At 50.3% G+C, this 21818-nt stretch overlaps 1 protein-coding gene across 1 annotated transcript in view; it reads right to left on the bottom strand.

Annotated features, from left to right (window-relative positions):
- Positions 1 to 21818, bottom strand: part of lrrk1 (leucine-rich repeat kinase 1) — a 246870-nt gene that overhangs the window by 216458 nt on the left and 8594 nt on the right. Inside the window, exon 2 of the mRNA XM_072468809.1 lies at positions 19304 to 19450. Within this exon, the coding sequence (XP_072324910.1) occupies positions 19304 to 19400 (97 nt within the window). The 5' untranslated portion in view covers positions 19401 to 19450. The remainder of the gene's footprint in view (positions 1 to 19303; positions 19451 to 21818) is intronic.

The following is a 21818-nucleotide window of genomic DNA, read 5'->3' as shown; positions in this document are numbered from 1 at the left end:
ATAATGTTTTCAAGAAGCAGTTGTACGTTAGGCAGTCAGGAGATGGATTAATAATTGCAGAATTCTCAGTCTCTGATCTGTTCTTATAGCCACAGTATATATACAACTGGTCCAGTTAAGTTTGTGGTCACTGCAACCCTAAGATAGTGGACACCAGGGAATTCAGCAACACTGAGCAAAGGAGAGATAGTTCAATTCCCTCATGTTATCAGCCATGGGTCAGTTGATGCTAAACTTGCCTCTAAGTCACAAGATTCTGGGTTCAGGTCCCGCTCCAGGACTTGAGCCTAAAAGTCAAGGTAGACACTGCAGTACAGTACTGAAGGAGTGTTGCACAGTTGGAGATGCCATCCTTCAGGGCCCCATCTTGCTCTGAAGACTGTAGCTAATCCCATGGCACTATTTTGATGAAGAGTAGTGGAGTTATCCTGGTCAATGTTTATACCTCGTCCAACATCACAATTACACTATTATAGTGCTGTTTATGGAATCTTGCTGTGCGCAAATGTGCTGCCAAGTTTCCCACATATCTACACTTCAAAGGTATCTTATTGGCTAGAGAGCTCTTTGAAATGATCCATGGGGATGGATATTCTTTTTTTCTTATTGGGTCATTGGTGATGGTCACTGCCCGGCACTTACCTGGTGCTAACGTTACCTGTCATTCACTAGCCCAAGCCAGACTGTTGTCCAAGCTTATGGACAGGGACTGCTTCAGTATCTGAGGTGTTATGAATGGTGCTGAACATGGCACAATAATCATTCTTCTGACCACATAATGGAAGGAAAGTCATTGATGAAGCAGCTAAAGATGGTTGGGTCTAGGGCACTACCCCGAGGGATTCCTGCAGTGATGTCCTGGAGCAGAGATGATTGACTTCCAACCATCACAGCCATCTGTCTTTGTGATGGGCATGACTCCAACCAGCAGAGAGTTTCCCCCTGGTCCCCATTGACTTCAATTTTCCTTGATGCTGCACCTGGTTAAATGCTGCCTTGACGTCCACTCTCGCCTCTGGAATTCAGCTCTTTGGTTCATGATTGGATCAAGGCTGTATTGAGGTCAGCAGTCTTGTGGCCCTGGTGGTACCCATATTTCTTCAACCATTTCCCACAGCATCCTTGGACATAACAAATCTCACCCTAGTGCCTCGTCTTCCATGAGCTGAACTAACACAAATAATACTTTCCTTTTTTAAAAAATTGCTTCCATTGAAACACTTCCTTATTATCTGTTATTGTTGCCCTGTCGAGACATGCAGACAGCTTGACAGCACTTTGAATAGTGACCATTTATGTCTTTGTTGCCGAGTCTCACAGAACAAGATCATACACAATAAAATTAACAAAACCTCAACTGGACTTGGGCCAGGAAACTCACAGCCGCAGGAATTTTCAATGTCAGTTGCGAGGGCCGGGATTTTCCGGCCTTGTCTATGGCCGGGATTTTCCGATGCTGCCATAATTTTGGCTGGCTCTCCAAATTTCCCATTGCTGCCCACAACGGAACTGGAAAGACCCAGTCAAGGAAACAAAAGAACTGACTGGAACCCTGGATTCATAACCGGGAAAGAATGGCTAAGGCATGCTGGGAATATTGGCAAATGTCAAAACCTGTCCGGCAAACGGTCTGGAAAGCTACAGATAAGGAAGCTTGCGGGAGCCCGTGGGAAGCATTAAGTGCCCATCATGGGAGAGGCAGAATGGAAAGCCACTGGAAACCCTGTTTTTGTCGACAGGAATTGTAATAAGAGCAGCAAAGCAAGGTGAGCAGTGGGTGTGGTCCCTGCCTCCGAGCCAGGACTTTCAAGTGCCACTCCAGGAATCGATGGCTGAGGAAGGTGTGTTCATGACAGAGCCAAACGGTTTGATGATCAATCTGTAAATCCTTCCGATACACCGGTGGTAGGACCGAGTCTCTCGGTCAGCGAGAACCACGTGTTAGCTGCAGTACCAAACCCTCCTCATGATAAATACTCCTCGTGCAGGTACTTGCGATGAGATGGTGAGCACCCACCTTACTTTGAGGGACTACCAGACAGGGAGAGAATCAGAGCAGCCATTTTAAAGCGAAAAACATTCAGGCCAGAGGGACACCATTCAGAATATTGAGGAATTATAAACATCTCAGTCATCTGAACTAGAAGAAATGGCCATTCTGAGCATTGAGTTATGTTGCTGACGTTAAAGAGTGTATAGATGTATCTGTAAAACTTGTACTGTCATGTTAATAAAGTTTTCTAACTAATTGCTTTTTAGTCTTGTTTGATTTTGCTTCTTACCCTCAAAAGATGACATTTAAGGAAATATTGGGAATGGCAAGAATCAATCATTCGTCAATCAATCTGTCAAGGGAGGAGGTTGTATGAAAGATACACAAAGGTCTTCAGGTCATAAACCCCAACCTGGCCTCAAAATGGTCTCTCTCCTCCTCTCCTACCCGCAAAGCCTCAATTACATCACTCTTTCACTAGGCCGTCAGCGGACAATTGTCTTTTATTACTAATTTTGCTCTGGCAACCAAATGAATGGGCATCACACTTGTGCATTCGATTACCCTATGTCCCAGCCAGGAGATAAGAAGAAAATGTATATTTTATGCTTCTACTTCAACCTGTCAACTCTGTAAAATTATTATTGTTACTTATTTTTCATGGACAAGGCTTTACCCTGACTGAGCCATGGGGCATACCGAAGGAATTTCTAACCTTCAGGCAAACATCAGAGACTTGTTATCTCCAAAACTGTGCTAATGCCCCTTCCTGGAACTGCACAAAACGTCTTTACCTTTCTAAATAAGAATGCTAGCTACTGGACAGCACGGTAGCGTTGTGGATAGCACAATTGCTTCACAGCTCCAGGGTCCCAGGTTCGATTCCCGGCTTGGGTTACTGTCTGTGAGGAGTCTGCACATCCTCCCCGTGTCTGCGTGGGTTTCCTCCGGGTACTCTGGTTTCCTCCCACAGTCCAAAGATGTACAGGTTAGGTGGATTGGCCATGCTAAAATTGCCCTTAGTGTCCAAAATTGCCCTTAGTGTTGGGGGGGGGGGGGGTTTACTGGGTTGTGGGGATAGGGTGGAGGTGTTGACCTTGGGTAAGGTGCTCTTTCCAAGAGCCGGTGCAGACTTGATGGGCCGAATGACCTCCTTCTGCACTGTAAATTCTATGATAAATCTATGAAGACAGTCTGTCTGCAAAGGACACAGGGGATTCCGACTCCTGTATTAAACAGCTCAAGATTCCAGATTTGAAAATATATATAATTTGCCCAACACCTAGGAGAAGAAATGAGAGACACGTCACATGACCCCCTCCGACGCTGCTGGAACCTATAATATTTTTGCGTCGACCTGAGCTCAGTCAATCACTGTTTGACCTCAGAAGAGAAGCAGAACTCCAGCCTTGCAGCCTGTATCTGTCTACCATTTACCACCTCACAGATAGCAACAGAAAGAGGCCATGTCCAGATTTAAAATTAAAATAAAAGCAAATTACCGCAGATGCTGGAATCTGAAACAAAAGAGAAAATGCTGGAAAATCTCAGCAAGTCTGGCAGCATCTGTAGGAAGAGAAAAGAGCGAATGTTTCGAGTCGGATGACTCTTTGTCAAAGCTAACAGACAGAGAAAGTCTGAAATATTAATTTTTAAATTAATATTTTAAATTGCCTTGCTCGCATCTACAATGCAAACTATTGGAATAATGAAACTCCTATATCAGTGCCTTTAAGACTCATTTAACTCTACCTAACTTGTCCCGTTGTGGAAGTCCTCACTTCTGGAAAGATGGATAACACTGCAAAAGTCAGCCCGTTACCCTCTGAAGGAGTAGGCCATTGGAATTTTGATTCTGGATCCTAGAGTCAGGTAAAATCATAACTCTTATTTTTATTGTGGCCTTTGCCCTGAACCCCTTTCTCTCCCTTGTCCCTCGTTTATTGTATGAGGCGGATATTTCAAAACCCCTTTCCCAATTATTGCGTGTGCAAACTAAACCAATCCTCTTACTTTACCACATCTCAAGAGTGATCACTAATGCGAAGATTGGCACATACCACAGAGGTGAGGATCCATCGGGCCCCACCCGGATGGACTGTCAAACGTGAGTTCTTATTGCCATACATACTGACCCATCCCTCCCACTGACCACATGATCATTCTCCCACAGGTCCTCCAGCCAACCATGCAGGCCCATCCTGGGTGCGCCCCCCCCCCCCCCCGCTTCCCCCCCCTCCCCTGCTTCCCCCCCTCCCCGCTGCTCTCCCCCCCGCCGCCGCCCCTCCCCCCCCCCCACCCCCGCCTCCCATGCGACCACCTCGGAGGAGAGCTCTGAGGATGTCACAGTCGATGCGTGACAACTATCATCCCACCCTTCACCAGCACAGATACACACACCTCAGTGGGAAATGTTAGTGGACAGGCTTCTGGGGCACAACCTGGTGAGCACCTCACTGCTGCTGATGCGCATCAGGTGGAGGCAGGAACACGCAGGTGAGACAGCAGCCGGAGGTCTGCTGGATCCCAGGACCCAGCTGTATCCGAGCTTAATGCAGAGCCTCTGGTACAGGGTTACCCGGAGCAGATGGAGACGTTAGGAAGCGGCCAGGGAATCCAGAGGGAGATGCCAGCAGCACTCTAGCCACTCCATAGCCCATTGGAGGAGTCCCAAAGGCTTCGGGCACAGGTGATGGCGCTGGCAATGAGTGGCACTGAGGCAACACTGCTAGGATGGCGACCACAGCGGGTTGCCTGGTGCATGACATCGGCAGCATGAGTGAAGGTGTCCAAGGCGGCGGGCAGTCGGTGACGGCCATGGCTGAGGGCCTCGGCAAAATGTCCGGCTCACTGGGGGACGTGACCCATGTCATGATATCCACACCAGCATATCATGGTGCAATCACACACACACTGATGGACAGGTAGTTGGACCAACCAACACACACACATCGCAGCCAATCACCAGTGAGAGCACACACACTATAAAACAGGGAACACCACAGTTCCCGCTCATTCTACTAGGAGATAGCTCAGAGCACAGAGCTCACAGCGTGCCACTCAGACATACACCATGTGCTGAGTGCCTCACCTAGATAGTGATAGGGCTGGGTCCACAGGTTAGCTGGTGAAGCATGTACCCAAGCCAATAGTTAGTAGTTGTCATTGTTTTAGACAATAAAATAGAGTTGTACCATCTACAGCCATGTTGGATCATTTGTGCATCGGAACACCCAATACGACAGCCCAGTGCCAGGCTGACATTGATGAGGTTCTGCAGGTCATGTCCCACTTAAGAAGGGCATGGCTGAGGCACTGCGGAGCTTGTCCCAATCGTAGGTGAGCATTGCCGAATCACTGGAGCATGTCCCAGTCACTGAGGAGCATCGCTGAGCGCGTCGACACCAGGGTGTTTACATTGGGAGCCGCCAGGGCTGGCAAAGCTAGATGACACAGGGGCAGCCGGGGCTCAAACAGCTGCCACTCTGTCTTGAGGTGAACCCCAGGACCCTATATACACCGGCAGGGAGGAGGGGACATTGTGTAGCAACCAGGACACATCCTATGGGCAGGCGACAGTGATCACCAGCTCCCCACGTTAGACTGCTTTGATGAAGTCGTTTTTCCCAGCCAACACCCGGAACAGAGCAGCACGGCTGTGCATGTGCTGCTGCCAATTGTGCCGGGGCTCTCCGACCCCAGAGGGCACCCGCCAACGGCATAGAAGGCCACAGGACATGATATGCAGCTAGCTGCCTCCACCTCTGCTGTGCATCCTATGGGATATAACTAGATTTAGCGGTAGAGCTAGGAAGGCCCAGCACATTGAGGATCACTGAGGGAGCGAGGGTAGGTGGGGGGGTAAGGAGCGGAATGTGCGTTGGAGGGGGGAAGGGCACTGTGGGGGGTTTGGGGGTGGAGGGTGAGAGAGTGGGGCCTGTGGGGAGGGAAGGAGGGTAGGGGCTGTGGGGAGGGAGGGAGGGTGGCACCATCGGGATAGTGGGGCAGTGGTGTACACTTGTATTAGGGACATTAAAATACACTCACCACAGCCAGTATGACGCATCTGGCACTTTGTTCCATGCTGCGGGCCGCCCGCCACATTCATGCCCATTCCCCCCAGGCATGGCCACTCCCCACCCCCCACCTGACCCGACACACCTTTCCCACACACATCCGGCTGCGAACATGTGTCCAAGGCTGAGGCCCATCCCTGGGTGATCAAAGGTTGGCCATATGCTACATGGCCTGCCCACCCATGGGAATTCACTTGGGTTTTGTGCTCATTTAACCATGAAAGCGAATTCTCGATTAACAGACAGGCAGGGTTTAGAGTTACCCCTGGACAGGAACACACGGTCCAGGGGTTGACGCGGTGTACCCGCGCGTGTCCGTCCCGCAGCCCCCCCCCCCCAGAGACCCCCAGCCCCCCCATGGCGGCCCACCCCAGCGCCCCCAACCCAGGCTCGACCCACCAGTTGCACAGCCAGTACGCGCCCCACCCCCCCACCCTCCCCGAGCACAGGGGCAGCATGCCCAGTGCCCCTGGGCTCACTGCCTGTGAGTGAAGATGGCTGTCACCTCCTCGGCTCCACGCAGCAACCCATCCGCCAGGTTCACGTTTTTCAAAAGCAGTACTAATCGGTGCCAGCGCGACCGCTTGTTTGGGAGGCCGCTGAATCACATGAGGCCGTTGGACGTGGGGTTGCTCCCATTAATTGTATGGAAACAGGGCCTAAGTGGTGAGAATTGGTTTTTCGCCTCACTTTGGTGGGAACCTGATTTCACCTACAGGAGCGGCCGGTTGCATCACAACTGGTTAGGCACCCGGCGTAGTTCTCGTTTTCCGCCTCTCCCGCAATTCACCAGCCTCATTTTGCTCGAGCGAGAGCACGAGGCTGGAGAATATTGCCCAAAATTAAAAACTGAGAGTTCCTTCCCTGGATTTCTCTACAATTGTAATATTGGAAAGTTTGATAATTACTTCCCCTTTTTTGGAAATCCCCTTGGTTATGTCAATTTCAGGTTACTTCCAGCCATTGATATTGTGTACATCTTGTCCAGCAGGAGGCAAAGACAGAGGTAAGGTAAAGTCGCCACAGTCCCAGATGACCATAGGCTGCTTTCCCCTTTGCGGGGGAGAACTGACTGATGGTGGTTTAATTTGATGATCACCACACCTCAGGCGAGGGGCAAGGCCGAGAAGGCGGGCCTTCATGAAAGACAAAACACAATAATACAATCTCGGATATTCAACCTCCTAGATTTATCTCGTAAACAGGAAATCAGAGATAAGGAAACAGCAAAGTTCGTGTTGCTTCTTATTGTCATACTGCACAGTATCTCTGAATGCTCTGCATTTTCTGCATCTAAACCATGAGGAGGCAGTCCGTGCACTTCCAGCTCTCCCAGCAGTGCCGCTCTCAATCAATCCTGCACGGCTCCCCCAGCAGTGCAGCTCTCCCTCAGTCCTGCACTGCTCCCCCAGCAGTGCAGCTCTCCCTCAGTCCTATACCACTCCCCCAGCAGCGCAGCTCTCCCTCAGTCCTAAACCGCTCCCCAGCAGTGCAGCCCTCCCTCAGTCCTGCACCGCTCCCCCAGCAGTGCAGCCCTCCCTCAGTTCTGCACTGCTCCCCAGCAGTGCAGCTCTCCCTCAGTCCTGCACCACTCCTCCAGCTGTGCAGCTCTCCCTCAGTCCTGCATCACTCCCCCAGCTGTGCAGCTCTCCCTCAGTCCTGCACTGCTCCCCTAGCTGTGCAGCTCTCCCTCAGTCTGCATCCAGCAGCGCAGCTCTCCCTCAGTCCTAAACCGCTCCCCCAGCAGTGCAGCCCTCCCGCAATTCTGCACTGTTCCCCAGCAGTGCAGCTCTCCCTCAGTCCCAAACCTCTCCCACAGCAGCGCAGCTCTCCCTCAGTCCTAAACCGCTCCCCCAGCAGTGCAGCTCTCCCTCAGTCCTGCACCGCTGCCCCAGCAGTGCAGCCCTCCCTCAGTTCTGCACTGCTCCCCAGCAGTGCAGCTCTCCCTCAGTCCTGCACCACTCCTCCAGCTGTGCAGCTCTCCCTCAGTCCTGCATCACTCCCCCAGCTGTGCAGCTCTCCCTCAGTCCTGCACTGCTCCCCTAGCTGTGCAGCTCTCCCTCAGTCCTGCATCCAGCAGTGCAGCTTTCCCTCAGTCCTGCACCGCTCCCCCAGCAGTGCAGGGCTTGCTCAGTCCCTCAATCAAGTTGCCTCTTACTCTTCTAATCTCCAGCAAATACAAGCCTAGCTGTCTAATCTTTCCTCATAGGACAACCCGCCCATTCCAGGTATTAGTCTGGTAAAACTTCTCTGAACTGATTCCATACATACATCCATTCCTTCTTGATAAGGTAACCAATATTGTTACACTGAATCCAGATGTGGTATCACCAATGCCCTGTATAACTGTAGCATCAACTCCATACTTTTGTTTTACTGTATTTCACTCGCAAAAAACAATAACATTCTATTGACTTTCCAATAACGTGCTGTACCTTCATATTAACTGTTTGTGAGTCATGCACCAACATGCCTAGATCCCACGGAAACTCGGAGCTCTGTAATCTCTCACCATTTTGAAAATATGTTTCTTTCTCCTGACAAAGTGAGCAATTCTGTACTTGCCCGCATCATACTCCATTTGCCAGATCTTTGCCCACTCACTTAATCTAACCAGGTCCTTTTGTAGCCTCCATAAGTCCTCTCTACATCTTACTGTCATACCTATCTGTGTATCATCAGCAAATCGAGCAATCATACCATTGATCCTTTGATCCAAATCATTTGAGGTCCCAGCACTGATCTCTGTGGCACACCACTCATCACACATCCTGCCTACCAGAAAATGATCTATTTATGCCAACTCTCTGTTTCCTGTTAGCTACTCAATCTTCTATCCGTGTCAATATGTTACTATTATAACATGAGCTTTTATTTTTCACAATAATGTTTGATGTGGCACCTTATCAAATGTCTTCTGGAAGTACATTCATCACTTTATCCACAGCTTATTCTACTTCTTCAAATAGCCCCAATAAATTAGTTAAAGGTTCTTTCCTTTTCACAAAACCATGTTGACTCTGCCCGATTGCCTTGAAGTTTCCCAAGTGCCCTGCTATAACATCTTTAATAATGGCCCCGAACATTATCCCTATGACAGACGTTAAGCTAACTGGCCTATAGTTTCTCACTTTATGCCTCCCTCTCTTTTTGAATAATGAAGTTACATTTGCTATCTTCCAGTCTAATAGAACCTTCCCCTAATCTAGGAAATTTTGGAAAACTAAAACCAAGAGATCATTGATCTCATCAGCCACTTATTTCAAGGCTGTAAGGTGAAGTCCACCCGGATCTAGGGATTAGTCAGCCTGCAGACCCAACAATTTGCTCAGTATCACTTCCCTGGGCATGTAATTTTCCTGAGTTCCTCCCTGATTTACAGCTATTTCTGGGATGTTAATTGTATTCGCTATAGTGAAGAATAATGAAAAATACCTGTTCAATTCATCCGCATCTCGTTATTTTCCATTCTTAATTCTCCAGACACACTCTCTATAGGACCAATGCTCACTCTTTTTAAAATATTTATGGAGGCTCTTACTATCTGTTTTTAGGTTTCTAGCCAACTTTCTCTCATACTCTCATTTTTCATAATGGACGAGATCCCGCTGGTGGGGGTGGGGGGGGGGGGGGAGGAAGTTCCACACTGGGGGGTGGGGTCGATGGAGCGGTGGGAGTGGCCGGGGTCAGCAGGAGTCAGCTGACTTACGGGAGTGCCATGGGGGGAGCAATGCAGCTAGCGGGGGGGGGGGGGGGGGAAACGGGGCTGCTGCTGCAATGGCCACGGGGGAGCTGGAGTTGGTAGAGGAGGTCGGGGCGGGGGTCTGCCGCTGTGGGGAACGGGCCGTGCGGGGGGGCACAGGCACGTGGCTGGCCTAGGACGGGCTATGGCTAGTCAGCGGGGGAGGGGGATGAGTCGACCCCTGATCCGGCTGATAACCTGGAATGTAAGGGGACTGAATGGGCCGGTCAAGCGGGCCCGGTTGTTCACGCACCTGAAGGGGCTGAAGGCGGATGTGGCCATGCTTCAGGAGACGCACCCGAGGGTGGCGGATCAGGTAAGGTTGAGAAAGGGGTAGGTAGGGCAGGTGTTTCATTCGGGTTTGGATGCAAAAAAATTGTGGGTTGGCGATCTTGGTGGGGGAGAGAGAGTCGTTCGAGGTGTCGAGCATCATGGCAGATAATGGCGGTAGGTATGTGATGGTAAGGGCAAGCTGCAGGGGGAGCGGGTGGTGTTGATCAATGTATACGCCCCGAATTGGGACGATGCGGGGTTCATGCGGCGTATGCTGGGCCGGATTCCGGATCTGGAAACATGGGGCCTGATAATGGGGGGGGATTTCAATACGGTGCTGGACCCGACACTAGATCGCTCCAGGTCTAGAACGGGCAGGAGGCCGGCAGCGGCCAAGGTGCTGAGGGGGTTCATGGACCAGATGGGAGGGGTGGACCCATGGAGGTTTGCGAGGCCGGGGGCCAGGGAATTTTCATTCTTCTCCCATGTTCACAAGGCCTACTCCCAGATTGACCTTTTTGTCATGAGCAGGGCGCTGATTCCGAGGGAGGAGGATACGGAGTACTCGGCGATAACCATTTCTGATCATGCTCCACACTGGGTGGACCTCGAGTTAGGGGAGGAGAGGGACCAGCGCCCGCTGTGGCGCCTAGAGGTGGGGTTGCTGGCGGACGAGGTTGTGAGCGGGCGGGTCCGGAAGTGTATAGAGAGGTACCTGGAGGCTCATGACAATGGGGAGGTGCAAGTAGGGGTGGTCTGGGAGGCGCTGAAGGCGGTGGTCAGAGGAGAGCTGATCTCCATTAAGGCATACAAGGAGAGGGGGGAGAGGAGAGAGAGGGAGAGGTTGGTGGGGGAGATGGTGAGGGTGGATAGGAGGTATGCGGAGACCCCGGAGGAGGGATTGCTTAGGGAGCGGCGTAGACTCCAGGCTGAGTTTGATTTGTTGAACACCAGGAAGGCAGAGGCGCAGCGGAGGAAGGCGCAGGGGGCGGTATATGAATCCGGAGAAAAGGCGAGCCGTATGCTGGCACACCAGCTTCGGAAGCGAGAGGCAGCTAGGGAGATCGGGGGAGTTAGGGATGGAGGAGGGAACACGGTGCGAAGTGCGGTGGGTATCAATGGGGTCTTCAGGGACTTCTACGAGGAACTGTACTGGTCTGAGCCCCCACTGGAAGACGGAGGGATGGGTCGCTTCCTGGACCAGGTGGAATTTCCGAGGTGGAGGAGGGGCAGGTGGCGGGGTTGGGGGCGCCAGTTGGGTTGGAGGAGCTGGTCAAAGGGATAGGGAACATGCAGGCGGGGAAGGCACCTGGGCCGGATAGGTTCCCGGTTGAATTTTATAAGAAGTATGCGGACCTGCTGGGCCCTCTGTTGGTAAGGACCTTTAACGAGGCAAGGGAAGGAGGGGCTTTGCCTCCGATGATGTTATGGCCGCTGATCTCCTTGATCCTGAAGCGGGACAAGGATCCCCTACAGTGTGGTCATACAGGCCGATCTCACTCTTAAATGTAGACGCAAAGTTGCTGGCAAAGATTTTGGCCATGAGGATAGAGGACTGTGTGCCGCAGGTCATACACGAAGATCAGCCAGGGTTTGTGAAAGGGAGGCAGTTGAATACCAATGTACGGATGCTCTTGAATGGTATAATGATGCCGGCGATGGAAGGGGAGGCGCAGATAGTGTCGGCGATGGATGCGGAGAAGGCCTTTGATAGGGTGGAGTGGGGGTACCTGTGGGAGGTGTTGGAAAGGTTCGGGTTCGGGGAGGGGTTCGTCAGGTGGGTGAGGCTGCTGTATTAGGCCCCGGTGGCGAGTGTGGCCACGAACAGAAGGAGGTCAGAGTATTTCCGGCTACACCGGGGGACGAGGCAGGGGTGTCCCCTGTCCCCCCTGCTCTTTGCACTGGCGATTGAACCCCTGGCCATGGTGTTGAGGGAGTCGAGGAACTGGAGGGGGCTGGTGCGGGGTGGGGAGGAGCATCGGGTGCCGCTCTATGCAGGTGATTTGCTGTTATATGTGGCGCACCTGGTGAGAGGAATGCCGGAGGTGATAAGGATCCTTAGGGAGTTTGGAGATTTCTCCGGGTACAAGCTTAATATGGGGAAGAGCGAGTTGCTCGTAGTGCACCCGGGGGACCAGGAGAGGGGGATTGGTGAGCTCCCGCTAAAAAGGGCGGAGAGGAGTTTCAGGTACCTGGGGGTCCGGGTGGCTAGGAGCTGGGGGGCTCTGCATAAGCTCAACTTCACGAGACTGATGGAGCAAATGGAGGAGGAGTTTAAGAGGTGGGACGTGCTGCCACTCTCCCTGGCGGGTAGAGTGCAGTCAGTTAAAATGACGGTGCTTCCGAGGTTTTTGTTTTTGTTTCAGTGCCCCCCCATCCTGATCCCTAAGGCCTTCTTCAGGCGGGTTAACAGAAGCGTTATGGGGTTCGTACGGGTGCAGAAGACCCCGAGGGTGAGAAGGGTGTTCCCGGAGCGGTGCAGAGATGGGGGGGGGGGGGGGGTGGGGGTTGGCGCTGCCTAACCTCTGTGGGTATTCTCTGGACCACTGGGAGCTCTTCCGGGGCAGGTGTAACCTATATAAGAAGGACGGCTTGCATCTAAACCGGAGAGGCATAAATATCCTGGCCGCGAGGTTTGCTAGTGTCACACGGGAGGGTTTAAACTAGTATGGCATGGGGGTGGGCACGGGAGCAATAGGTCAGAAGGTGAGAGCATTGAGGGAGAACTAGGGAATAGGGACAGTGGGGCTCTGAGGCAGAGCAGACAGGGAGAAGTTGCTGAACACAGCGGGTCTGGTGGCCTGAAGTGCATATGTTTTAATGCAAGAAGTATTACGGGTAAGGCAGATGAGCTTAGAGCTTGGATTAGTACTTGGAACTATGATGTTGTTGCCATGACAGAGACCTGGTTGAGGGAAGGGCAGGATTGGCAGCTAAACGTTCCAGGATTTAGATGTTTCAGGCGAGATAGAGGGAGATGTAAAAGGGGTGGCGGAGTTGCGCTACTGGTTAGGGAGAATATCACAGCTGTACTGCGGGAGGACACCTCAGAGGGCAGTGAGGCTATATGGGTAGAGATCAGGAATAAGAAGGGTGCAGTCACAATGTTGGGGGTTTACTACAGGCCTCCCAACAGCCAGCGGGAGATAGAGGAGCAGATAGGTAGACAGATTTTGGAAAAGAGTAAAAACAACAGGGTTGTGGTGATGGGAGACTTCAACTTCCCCAATATTGACTGGGACTCACTTAGTGCCAGGGGCTTAGACGGGGCGGAGTTTGTAAGGAGCATCCAGGAGGGCTTCTTAAAACAATTTGTAGACAGTCCAACTAGGGAAGGGGTGGTACTGGACCTGGTATTGGGGAAAGAGCCCGGCCAGGTGGTAGATGTTTCAGTAGGGGAGCATTTTGGTAACAGTGACCACAATTCAGTAAGTTTTAAAGTACTGGTGGACAAGGTTAAGAGTGGTCCTAGGATGAATGTGCTAAATTGGGGGAAGGCTAATTATAACAATATTAGGCGGGAACTGAAGAACATAGATTGGGGGCGGATGTTTGAGGGCAAATCAACATCTGACATGTGGGAGGCTTTCAAGTGTCAGTTGAAAGGAATTCAGGACCGGCATGTTCCTGTGAGGAAGAAGGATAAATACGGCAATTTTCGGGAACCTTGGATAACGAGAGATATTGTAGGCCTCGTCAAAAAGAAAAAGGAGGCATTTGTCAGGGCTAAAAGGCTGGGAACAGACGAAGCCTGCGTGGAATATAAGGAAAGTAGGAAGGAACTTAAGCAAGGAGTCAGGAGGGCTAGAAGGGGTCACGAAAAGTCATTGGCAAATAGGGTTAAGGAAAATCCCAAGGCTTTTTACACGTACATAAAAACCAAGAGGGTAGCCAGGGAAAGGGTTGGCCCACTGAAGGATAGGCAAGGGAATCTATGTGTGGAGCCAGAGGAAATGGGCGAGGTACTAAATGAATACTTTGCATCAGTATTCACCAAAGAGAAGAAATTGGTAGATGTTGAGTCTGGAGAAGGGTGTGTAGATAGCCTGGGTCACATTGTGATCCAAAAAGACGAGGTGTTGGGTGTCTTAAAAAATATTAAGGTAGATAAGTCCCCAGGGCCTGATGGGATCTACCCCAGAATACTGAAGGAGGCTGGAGAGGAAATTGCTGCGGCCTTGACAGAAATCTTTGGATCCTCACTGTCTTCAGGGGATGTCCCGGAGGTCTGGAGAATAGCCAATGTTGTTCCTCTGTTTAAGAAGGGTAGCAAGGATAATCCAGGGAACTACAGGCCGGTGAGCCTTACTTCAATGGTAGGGAAATTACTGGAGAGAATTCTTCGAGACAGGATCTACTCCCATTTGGAAGCAAATGGACGTATTAGTGAGAGGCAGCATGGTTTTGTGAAGGGGAGGTCGTGTCTCACTAACTTGATAGAGTTTTTCGAGGAAGTCACTAAGATGATTGATGCAGGTAGGGCAGTGGATGTTGTCTATATGGACTTCAGTAAGGCCTTTGACTAGGTCCCTCATGGTAGACTAGTACAAAAGGTGAAGTCACACGGGATCATGGGGGAGCTGGCAAGGTGGATACAGAACTGGCTAGGTCATAGAAGGCAGAGAGTAGCAATGGAAGGATGCTTTTCTAATTGGAGGGCTGTGACCAGTGGTGTTCCACAGGGATCAGTGCTGGGACCTTTGCTCTTTGTAGTATATATAAATGATTTGGAGGAAAATGTAACTGGTCTGATTAGTAAGTTTGCAGACGACACAAAGGTTGGTGGAATTGCGGATAGCGATGAGGACTGTCAGAGGATACAGCAGGATTTAGATTGTTTGGAGACTTGGGCGGAGAGATGGCAGATGGAGTTTAATCCGGACAAATGTGAGGTAATGCATTTTGGAAGGTCTAATGCAGGTAGGGAATATACAGTGAATGGTAGAACCCTGAAGAGTATTGAAAGTCAAAGAGATCTAGGAGTACAGGTCCACAGGTCATTGAAAGGGGCAACACAGGTGGAGAAGGTAGTCAAGAAGGCATACGGCATGCTTGCCTTCATTGGCCGGGGCATTGAGTATAAGAATTGGCAAGTCATGTTGCAGCTGTATAGAACCTTAGTTAGGCCACACTTGGAGTATAGTGTTCAATTCTGGTCGCCACACTACCAGAAGGATGTGGAGGCTTTAGAGAGGGTGCAGAAGAGATTTACCAGAATGTTGCCTGGTATGGAGGGCATTAGCTATGAGGAGCGGTTGAATAAACTCGGTTTGTTCTCACTGGAACAAAGGAGGTTGAGGGGAGACCTGATAGAGGTCTACAAAATTATGAGGGGCATAGACAGAGTGGATAGTCAGAGGATTTTCCCCAGGGTAGAGGGGTCAATTACTAGGGGGCATAGGTTTAAGGTGAGAGGGGCAAGGTTTAGAGTAGATGTACGAGGCAAGTGTTTTACGCAGAGGGTAGTGGGTGCCTGGAACTCGCTACCGGAGGAGGTGGTGGAAGCAGGGACGATAGTGACATTTAAGGGGCATCTTGACAAATACATGAATAGGATGGGAATAGAGGGATACGGACCCAGAAAGTGTAGAAGATTGTAGTTTAGTCGGGCAGCATGGTCGGCACGGGCTTGGAGGGCCGAAGGGCCTGTTCCTGTGCTGTACATTTCTTTGTTCTTTTGTATGATTGGGCCACCAACGTGGCAATGGGGCGTAAGTGGGTGATGGAGGGGGATGAGGCGGCATGGAAGAGGCTGGAGATGGCGCCCTGTGTGGGCACGAGCCTGGAGGCGCTGGTGACGGCGACGCTGCTGCTTCCTCCAATGAGGTACACCATGAGCCCGGTGGTGGCGGCTACCCTCAAGGTTTGGGGGCAATGGAGACGTCACAGGGGGGAGGTGGGGGCCTCGGTGTGGTCCCTGATTCGGGAAAATCACCGGTTTGTCCCGGGGAGGATGGATGGAGGGTTTCTGAGCTGGCACAGGGTAGGTATTGGAAGGATGGGGGACCTGTTTGTGGACGGGAAGTTTGCGAGCCTGGGTGATCTGGAGGAGAAGTTCGGGCCCCCCCCCCGGGGAACATCTTCAGATATATGCAGGCAAGGGCGTTTGTTCGGCGACAGGTGGTGGAGTTCCCACTGTTGCCGCCATGGGGGGTTCAGGACAGGGTGCTGTCGGGGGTGTGGGCTGGAGAGGGGAGGATCTCGGCAACGTATCAGGTGATGTAGGAGGAGGAGGAGGCCTCGGTGGAGGAGCTAAAGGGTAAGTGGGAGGAGTTGGGTGAGGAGATTGATGAAGTGATGTGGGTGGATACCCTGGGGAGGGTGAACTCTTCCTCCTCTTGTGCGAGACTCAGCCTCATACAGTTTAAGGTGCTGCGCAGGGCTCACATGACCGGGGCAAGGATGAGCCGGTTTTTTGGCGGTGAGGACAGGTGTGTTAGGTGCTCAGGGAGCCCAGCAAATCACACCCATATGTTCTGGGCCTGCCCAGCGCTGAAGGACTTTTGGAAGGGTGTAGCGAGGACGGTGTCGAGGGTGGTAGGTACCAAGGTCAAGCCGGGCTGGGGGCTCACAATATATGGGGTGGCAGAGGAGCCGGGAGTGCAGGAGGCGAAAGAGGCCGGTATTCTGGCCTTTGCGTCCCTGGTAGCCCGGCGAAGGATTCTTCTTCAGTGGAAGGATGCGAGGCCCCCAAGCGTGGAATCCTGGATCAGCGATATGGCGGGGTTTATTAAGTTGGAGAGGGTGAAATTCGCCTTAAGGGGATCGGTACAAGGGTTCTTCAGGCGGTGGCAACCGTTCCTAGACTTCCTGGCAGAACGTTAGAAGATGGTCAGCAGCGGCAGCAACCCAAGGGGAGGGGGTTGGTTTGTTTTTCGTTTCTCTTGAGTGGGCGTGTATATTTGCCTTTGTGTTGATTAAGGCTGTTAATTTATTATTTATGTATATGGGGGGGGGTTGTTCTTTTCTTTCTGTACTTTGTTTTTGATATTTTGTGAAAATTTGAATAAAAATTATTTTTTAAAAAAAACTTTCCCCCTCCCTGATGGGTCACGTGCCCACAGCTCGTCCTCCAGCTCAATGACTCTGAGCCTAAGCTTCTCAAGTGTAAGGGTCCTTCCTGTTTCTTCTGGTTTATTCCCTTATTCCCCCTTTCTTTTATTTTTGCCATTACATTTTTGATCCAGGGATGATTTAAGGATTTGTGTCTTTTAAGGCAGCCTGTATCTTTAATTCATGCAGAAGAAAACCGTGCCCTGTGCCTTTATTTCAAGAAGAAGGCTGTGCTGATTTAGACTGGTGATTGCAGACTGGCCAGTGTCAGTGATGACTTGGTTCATTGGTTTGGTTGATGACTGAATGAATTGGCCCAAAAGGCTGTGCTCTGCCCAGTAACAGGTGGTGATTGGATCTGATCCCACTGGTATGTTTCAGAGTCATGAGGTTCCAGTTTTGTTTCACTTTTGATTCTGGAGCCTGGATGAAGGCACCTAACTAATTCTCTCCAAAAAGATCGACCTAATTAGCTTCAGAAGGCCACAGTGAGGGTTAACTCTCTCTCCAGCAAGTCTGGGTGTCATTCTCTTCAGGCTTCAGAGGCCTGAAGTCAAACCATGAGCTGATAGCAAGGTTTAATGCAAAATCGAGTGTCTATGTACAGAACAATATAGGCACTCGTTTATCTCTCAGTACTACTAACAATAATCTTTATTATTTTCACAAATAGGCTTACATTAACACTGCAATTAAGTTACTGTGAAAATCCCCTAGCTGTCACATTCCGGTGCCTGTTCGGGTACACAGAGGGAGAATTCAGAATGTCCTATTCACCTAACAAGCATGTCTCTTGCGACTAGAGTTGGTGGTTGGAGATCTGAGATGCAGTGGAGATGCAAACATACTGATGCCAAAGTTACAAAATAATAGCAAGTGGATATTTTCTGCCACCACTCTGATATTAATCTCCGAACAGTCATTATATTAAATGTGGACACAGTTACCAGCAACTTTAAAAACATTTGCTTATGGGACATGGGGGTCACTGGCTAGGTCAGCATTTATTGTCCATCCTTAATGGTCCTTGAGAAGGTGGTGGTGAGCTGACTTCTGGAACCGCTGCAGTCCATGTGATGTAGGTACAACCAGAGTGCTGCTAGAGAGGGAGTTCCAGGATTTGACTAAGCAACAGTGATGGAATGGCGATATATTTGCAAGTCAAGATGCTGAGTGACTTGGAGGGGCACTTCCAGGTGGAGGAGTTCCCAGGTATGTGCTGCCCTTGTCGTTCTAGATGGTAGAGATTGTGAGTTTGGAAGGTGCTGCCCAAGGAGCCTTCATAACTTTCAGCAGTGCATCTTGTGGATGGTACACATGGCTGCTACTGTTCGTCAGTGGCTGAGGGAGTGAATGTTTGTGGAAGGGGTGCCAATCAAGCGAGCTGCTTTGTCTTGGATGGTGCCGACCTTCTTGAGTGTTGGAGCTGCATTCATCAAGGCAAGTATGGAGTATTTCATTACACTCCTGACTTGCGCCTTGTAGGTGGTGGACAGGCTTTGGGGAGTCAGGGTGTGAGGATTCCTAGCCTCTGACCTGCTCTTGTAGCCACAGTATTTATATGGCTAGTCCAGTTCAGTTTCTGGTCAATGGTAACCTCCAGGATGTTGATAGTGGGGGATTCAGCAATGGTAATCTCATTAAATGTCAAGGGGTGATGGCTAGATTCTCTCTTGTTGGAGAAGGTCATTACCTGTCACTTGTGTGGCATGGATGTTACTTGCCACTTATCAGACCAACCCTGAATTGTCCAGGTCTTGCTGCATTTGCACTGGGCTGCTTCAGTATCTGAGGAGTCGCAAATGGTGAAGATTGTGCGAACATCCCCACTTCTGACCTTATGATGGAAGGAAGGTCATTGACGGAGCAGCTAAAGATGGTTGAGCCTAGCACACTAACCTGAGGAACTCCTGCAGAGATATTCCAGAACTGAGATGATTGACCTCCAACCACCACAACCATCTTCTTTGACACCAACCAGTGAAGAGTTTTATCCCCAATCCCCATTGACTCCAGTTTTGCTCAAGCTCCTTGATGCCACACGCGGTCAAACACTGCCTTGATGTCAAGGGCAGTGGACTCTCACCTCACCACTTGTGTTCAGATCCTATGTCCATGTTTGAACCAACGTGGATAATAAATGATTTGCCAATATTTCTACTTTACCTGTTTCCTGTGCCATGATGTCTTCATGACTGTGCTCATGCCCCACATCCCAGTACATCTCAGCAGTGGTTGCTTCACTGATCTCCGAGGTGATCATTCCACATGCCGTCTGACGTTCCCAGTGGATCTTCAGCACCTGTTTAATCCCTGTTAAAAATACAAATGTTTATCAGTTACATTGCCACCAATCTGGCCCTATTATCTCTCCCAGAGGAATTCTTCCATCCACAAAGCTTCTTGCTGAGATGCCGTGGCAACAGGCCCAGCTGTCATAAGCTGCACACTAGCTGAGGCGAGTTGTAATATGGAGCCATCTCTCACCTGGGGTCAAAAACCACCCTCTGGATTTTCTGAGCCGTATATTTTAACCTGGCATGAACATATTCAGGGTGGCACGGTGGCACAGTGGTTAGCACTGCTGCCTCACAACGCCAGGGACCGAGTTCAATTCCAACCTTGGGTGACTGTCTGTGTGGAGTTTGCACTTTCTCCCCATGTCGGTGTGGGTTTACTCCGGGTGCTCCGGTTTCCTCCCACAGTCCAAAGATATGCGGGTTAGGTGGATTGGCCATGATAAATTGCCCCTCAGTGAGGTGAGGTTACAGGGATGGGGAGAAAGAGTAAGCCTGTGTAGGGTGCTTTTTCGGAGGGTCGGTGCAGACTTGATGGTTTGAATGGCCTCCTTCTGTATGGTAGGAATTCTCTGGTTCTATGGAAATGTTTGTATTCAGGTAACCCACTTGAAAGATCTTGTTAGGATGGGTGTCCAAATTTTCTAATCTTAATCCAGGGGCACAAAATAGCTGGGACAGAAAACATACTCACACAGCGGCCTATACTTGTCTATATGGCCTAGCCTTTCTACAAAAAAAACCACAACATTTTTCAAGCTCTCAGCGCTAGAGGGGGGCAATGGTACTGTCAATGGACTAGTAATCCAGATACGCAGGGTAACGCTCTGGGGACCCGAGTAATTGAAAGCCTAATGATGTTCATGAAACCATTGCCGATTGTCGTAAAGGTCCATCTGCTTCACTAATGTTCCTTTAGGAAGGAATTCTGCCGTCCTTATCTGGTCTGGCCTAAAAGTGACTCCAGGTCCACAGCAATGTGGTTGACTCTTATATGCCCTCTGTAACGGCCTAGCAAGCCACTCAGTTCAAGGGCAATTAGGGATGGGCAATAAATGCTGGCCCAACCAGTGATGCCCACCTCACATGAATAAAATATAAAAAAGGAGCAGCTATACGATAGTGTCCTCCTCTTCTTTCATTGATGTCCTGCCCCAGGAGAAATGGAAAATACGAACTGGCTAATTGAACATAAACAACAGATTTTTCTTTTCCACTTGGTGTTAAGGATGGAAGATCTTTTTGAAGCTGATCGTTCAAGCTGCAATGACACTTTTTGGACAACACCCAGCCACGTGCTTCTCGACAGCGCGCCGTTCGCTGGCGGTGGGATTCTCTCTGTCTGCTGCTTGCCAATGAGATTTCCCATTGAAGCCACCCCATGCCACCAGGAAACCTGCAGGTGGGGGTGTGCCCCCGGCGGGAACATGGAATCCCAACAGCCGGAGAATTCCGGCCCAGATATCAATCTGTAAACCATCTATTGAGGATTGCAGTCATGGCAACTGCAATAGTGTGGAACCATTCATTATCGCTAACAACAATAATAATGAAATCATTCTGGATATTCCTCTTGAATGTATTAATCATTCAGACATTTAACAAACATCTTTCTCCAAGGGAACCAACAGTACATTCTCTGTGCGGTACCTCACTTAACCATGAAGCATATAGTCATGAAATTAAAAGTGTGAGTACATTGGGACTTTATCAGAGATAGCAAAATGGTATTTCACCCAGGAACTATTGCTGGAAGATAGGAATGCACAGTCACACTAAGTACAAATGATGAATCTAGAAGCAGCCTAACTCGGATGAACTGGAAGCAGCCACCATAACTGAGGCACAGGGTTAACCATCAGCTTTGCTTCTAACCTACAAGCTTCTCCTTTTTGCTTAGTGGTTTTGTCACTGCGAGTCTGAACAGAACTCCTTCCAAAACTTGTTCAAACACAAAATGAAACAGAAAGCAACAAACAGGGAAAGAGACAATTAGAAATAATGTCAGAGGGAACGGCTTCAAGGTGGGCATTCCTGAAAGACAAGTATCAGTGAACAAAATATCGAAACACTGGGTATGACAGTGTCATAGAATCGCTACAGTGCAGAAGAAGGCCATTCGGCCTGTCTAGTTTGCACTGACCCTCTTAAAGAAGGAGCCACACTCCCCCGCCCTATCGCCCTAATCCCACCTAATCTGTACATCCCTGGACACTAAGGGGCAATTTATCATGGCCAATCCACCTAACCTGCACATCTTTGGACTGTGGGAGGAAACCGGAGCGCACGGTGGAAACCCATGCAGACACGGGGAGGATGTGCAAACTCCAGACTGACAGTCACCCAAGGCTGGTATTGAACCTGGGTCCCTAGCGCTGTGAGGC

This window comes from Scyliorhinus torazame, chromosome 12, assembly GCF_047496885.1.
Source record: "Scyliorhinus torazame isolate Kashiwa2021f chromosome 12, sScyTor2.1, whole genome shotgun sequence".
NCBI classification, from domain to species: Eukaryota; Metazoa; Chordata; class Chondrichthyes; order Carcharhiniformes; family Scyliorhinidae; genus Scyliorhinus; species Scyliorhinus torazame.
This window is presented reverse-complemented; position numbering and strand designations above follow the sequence as displayed.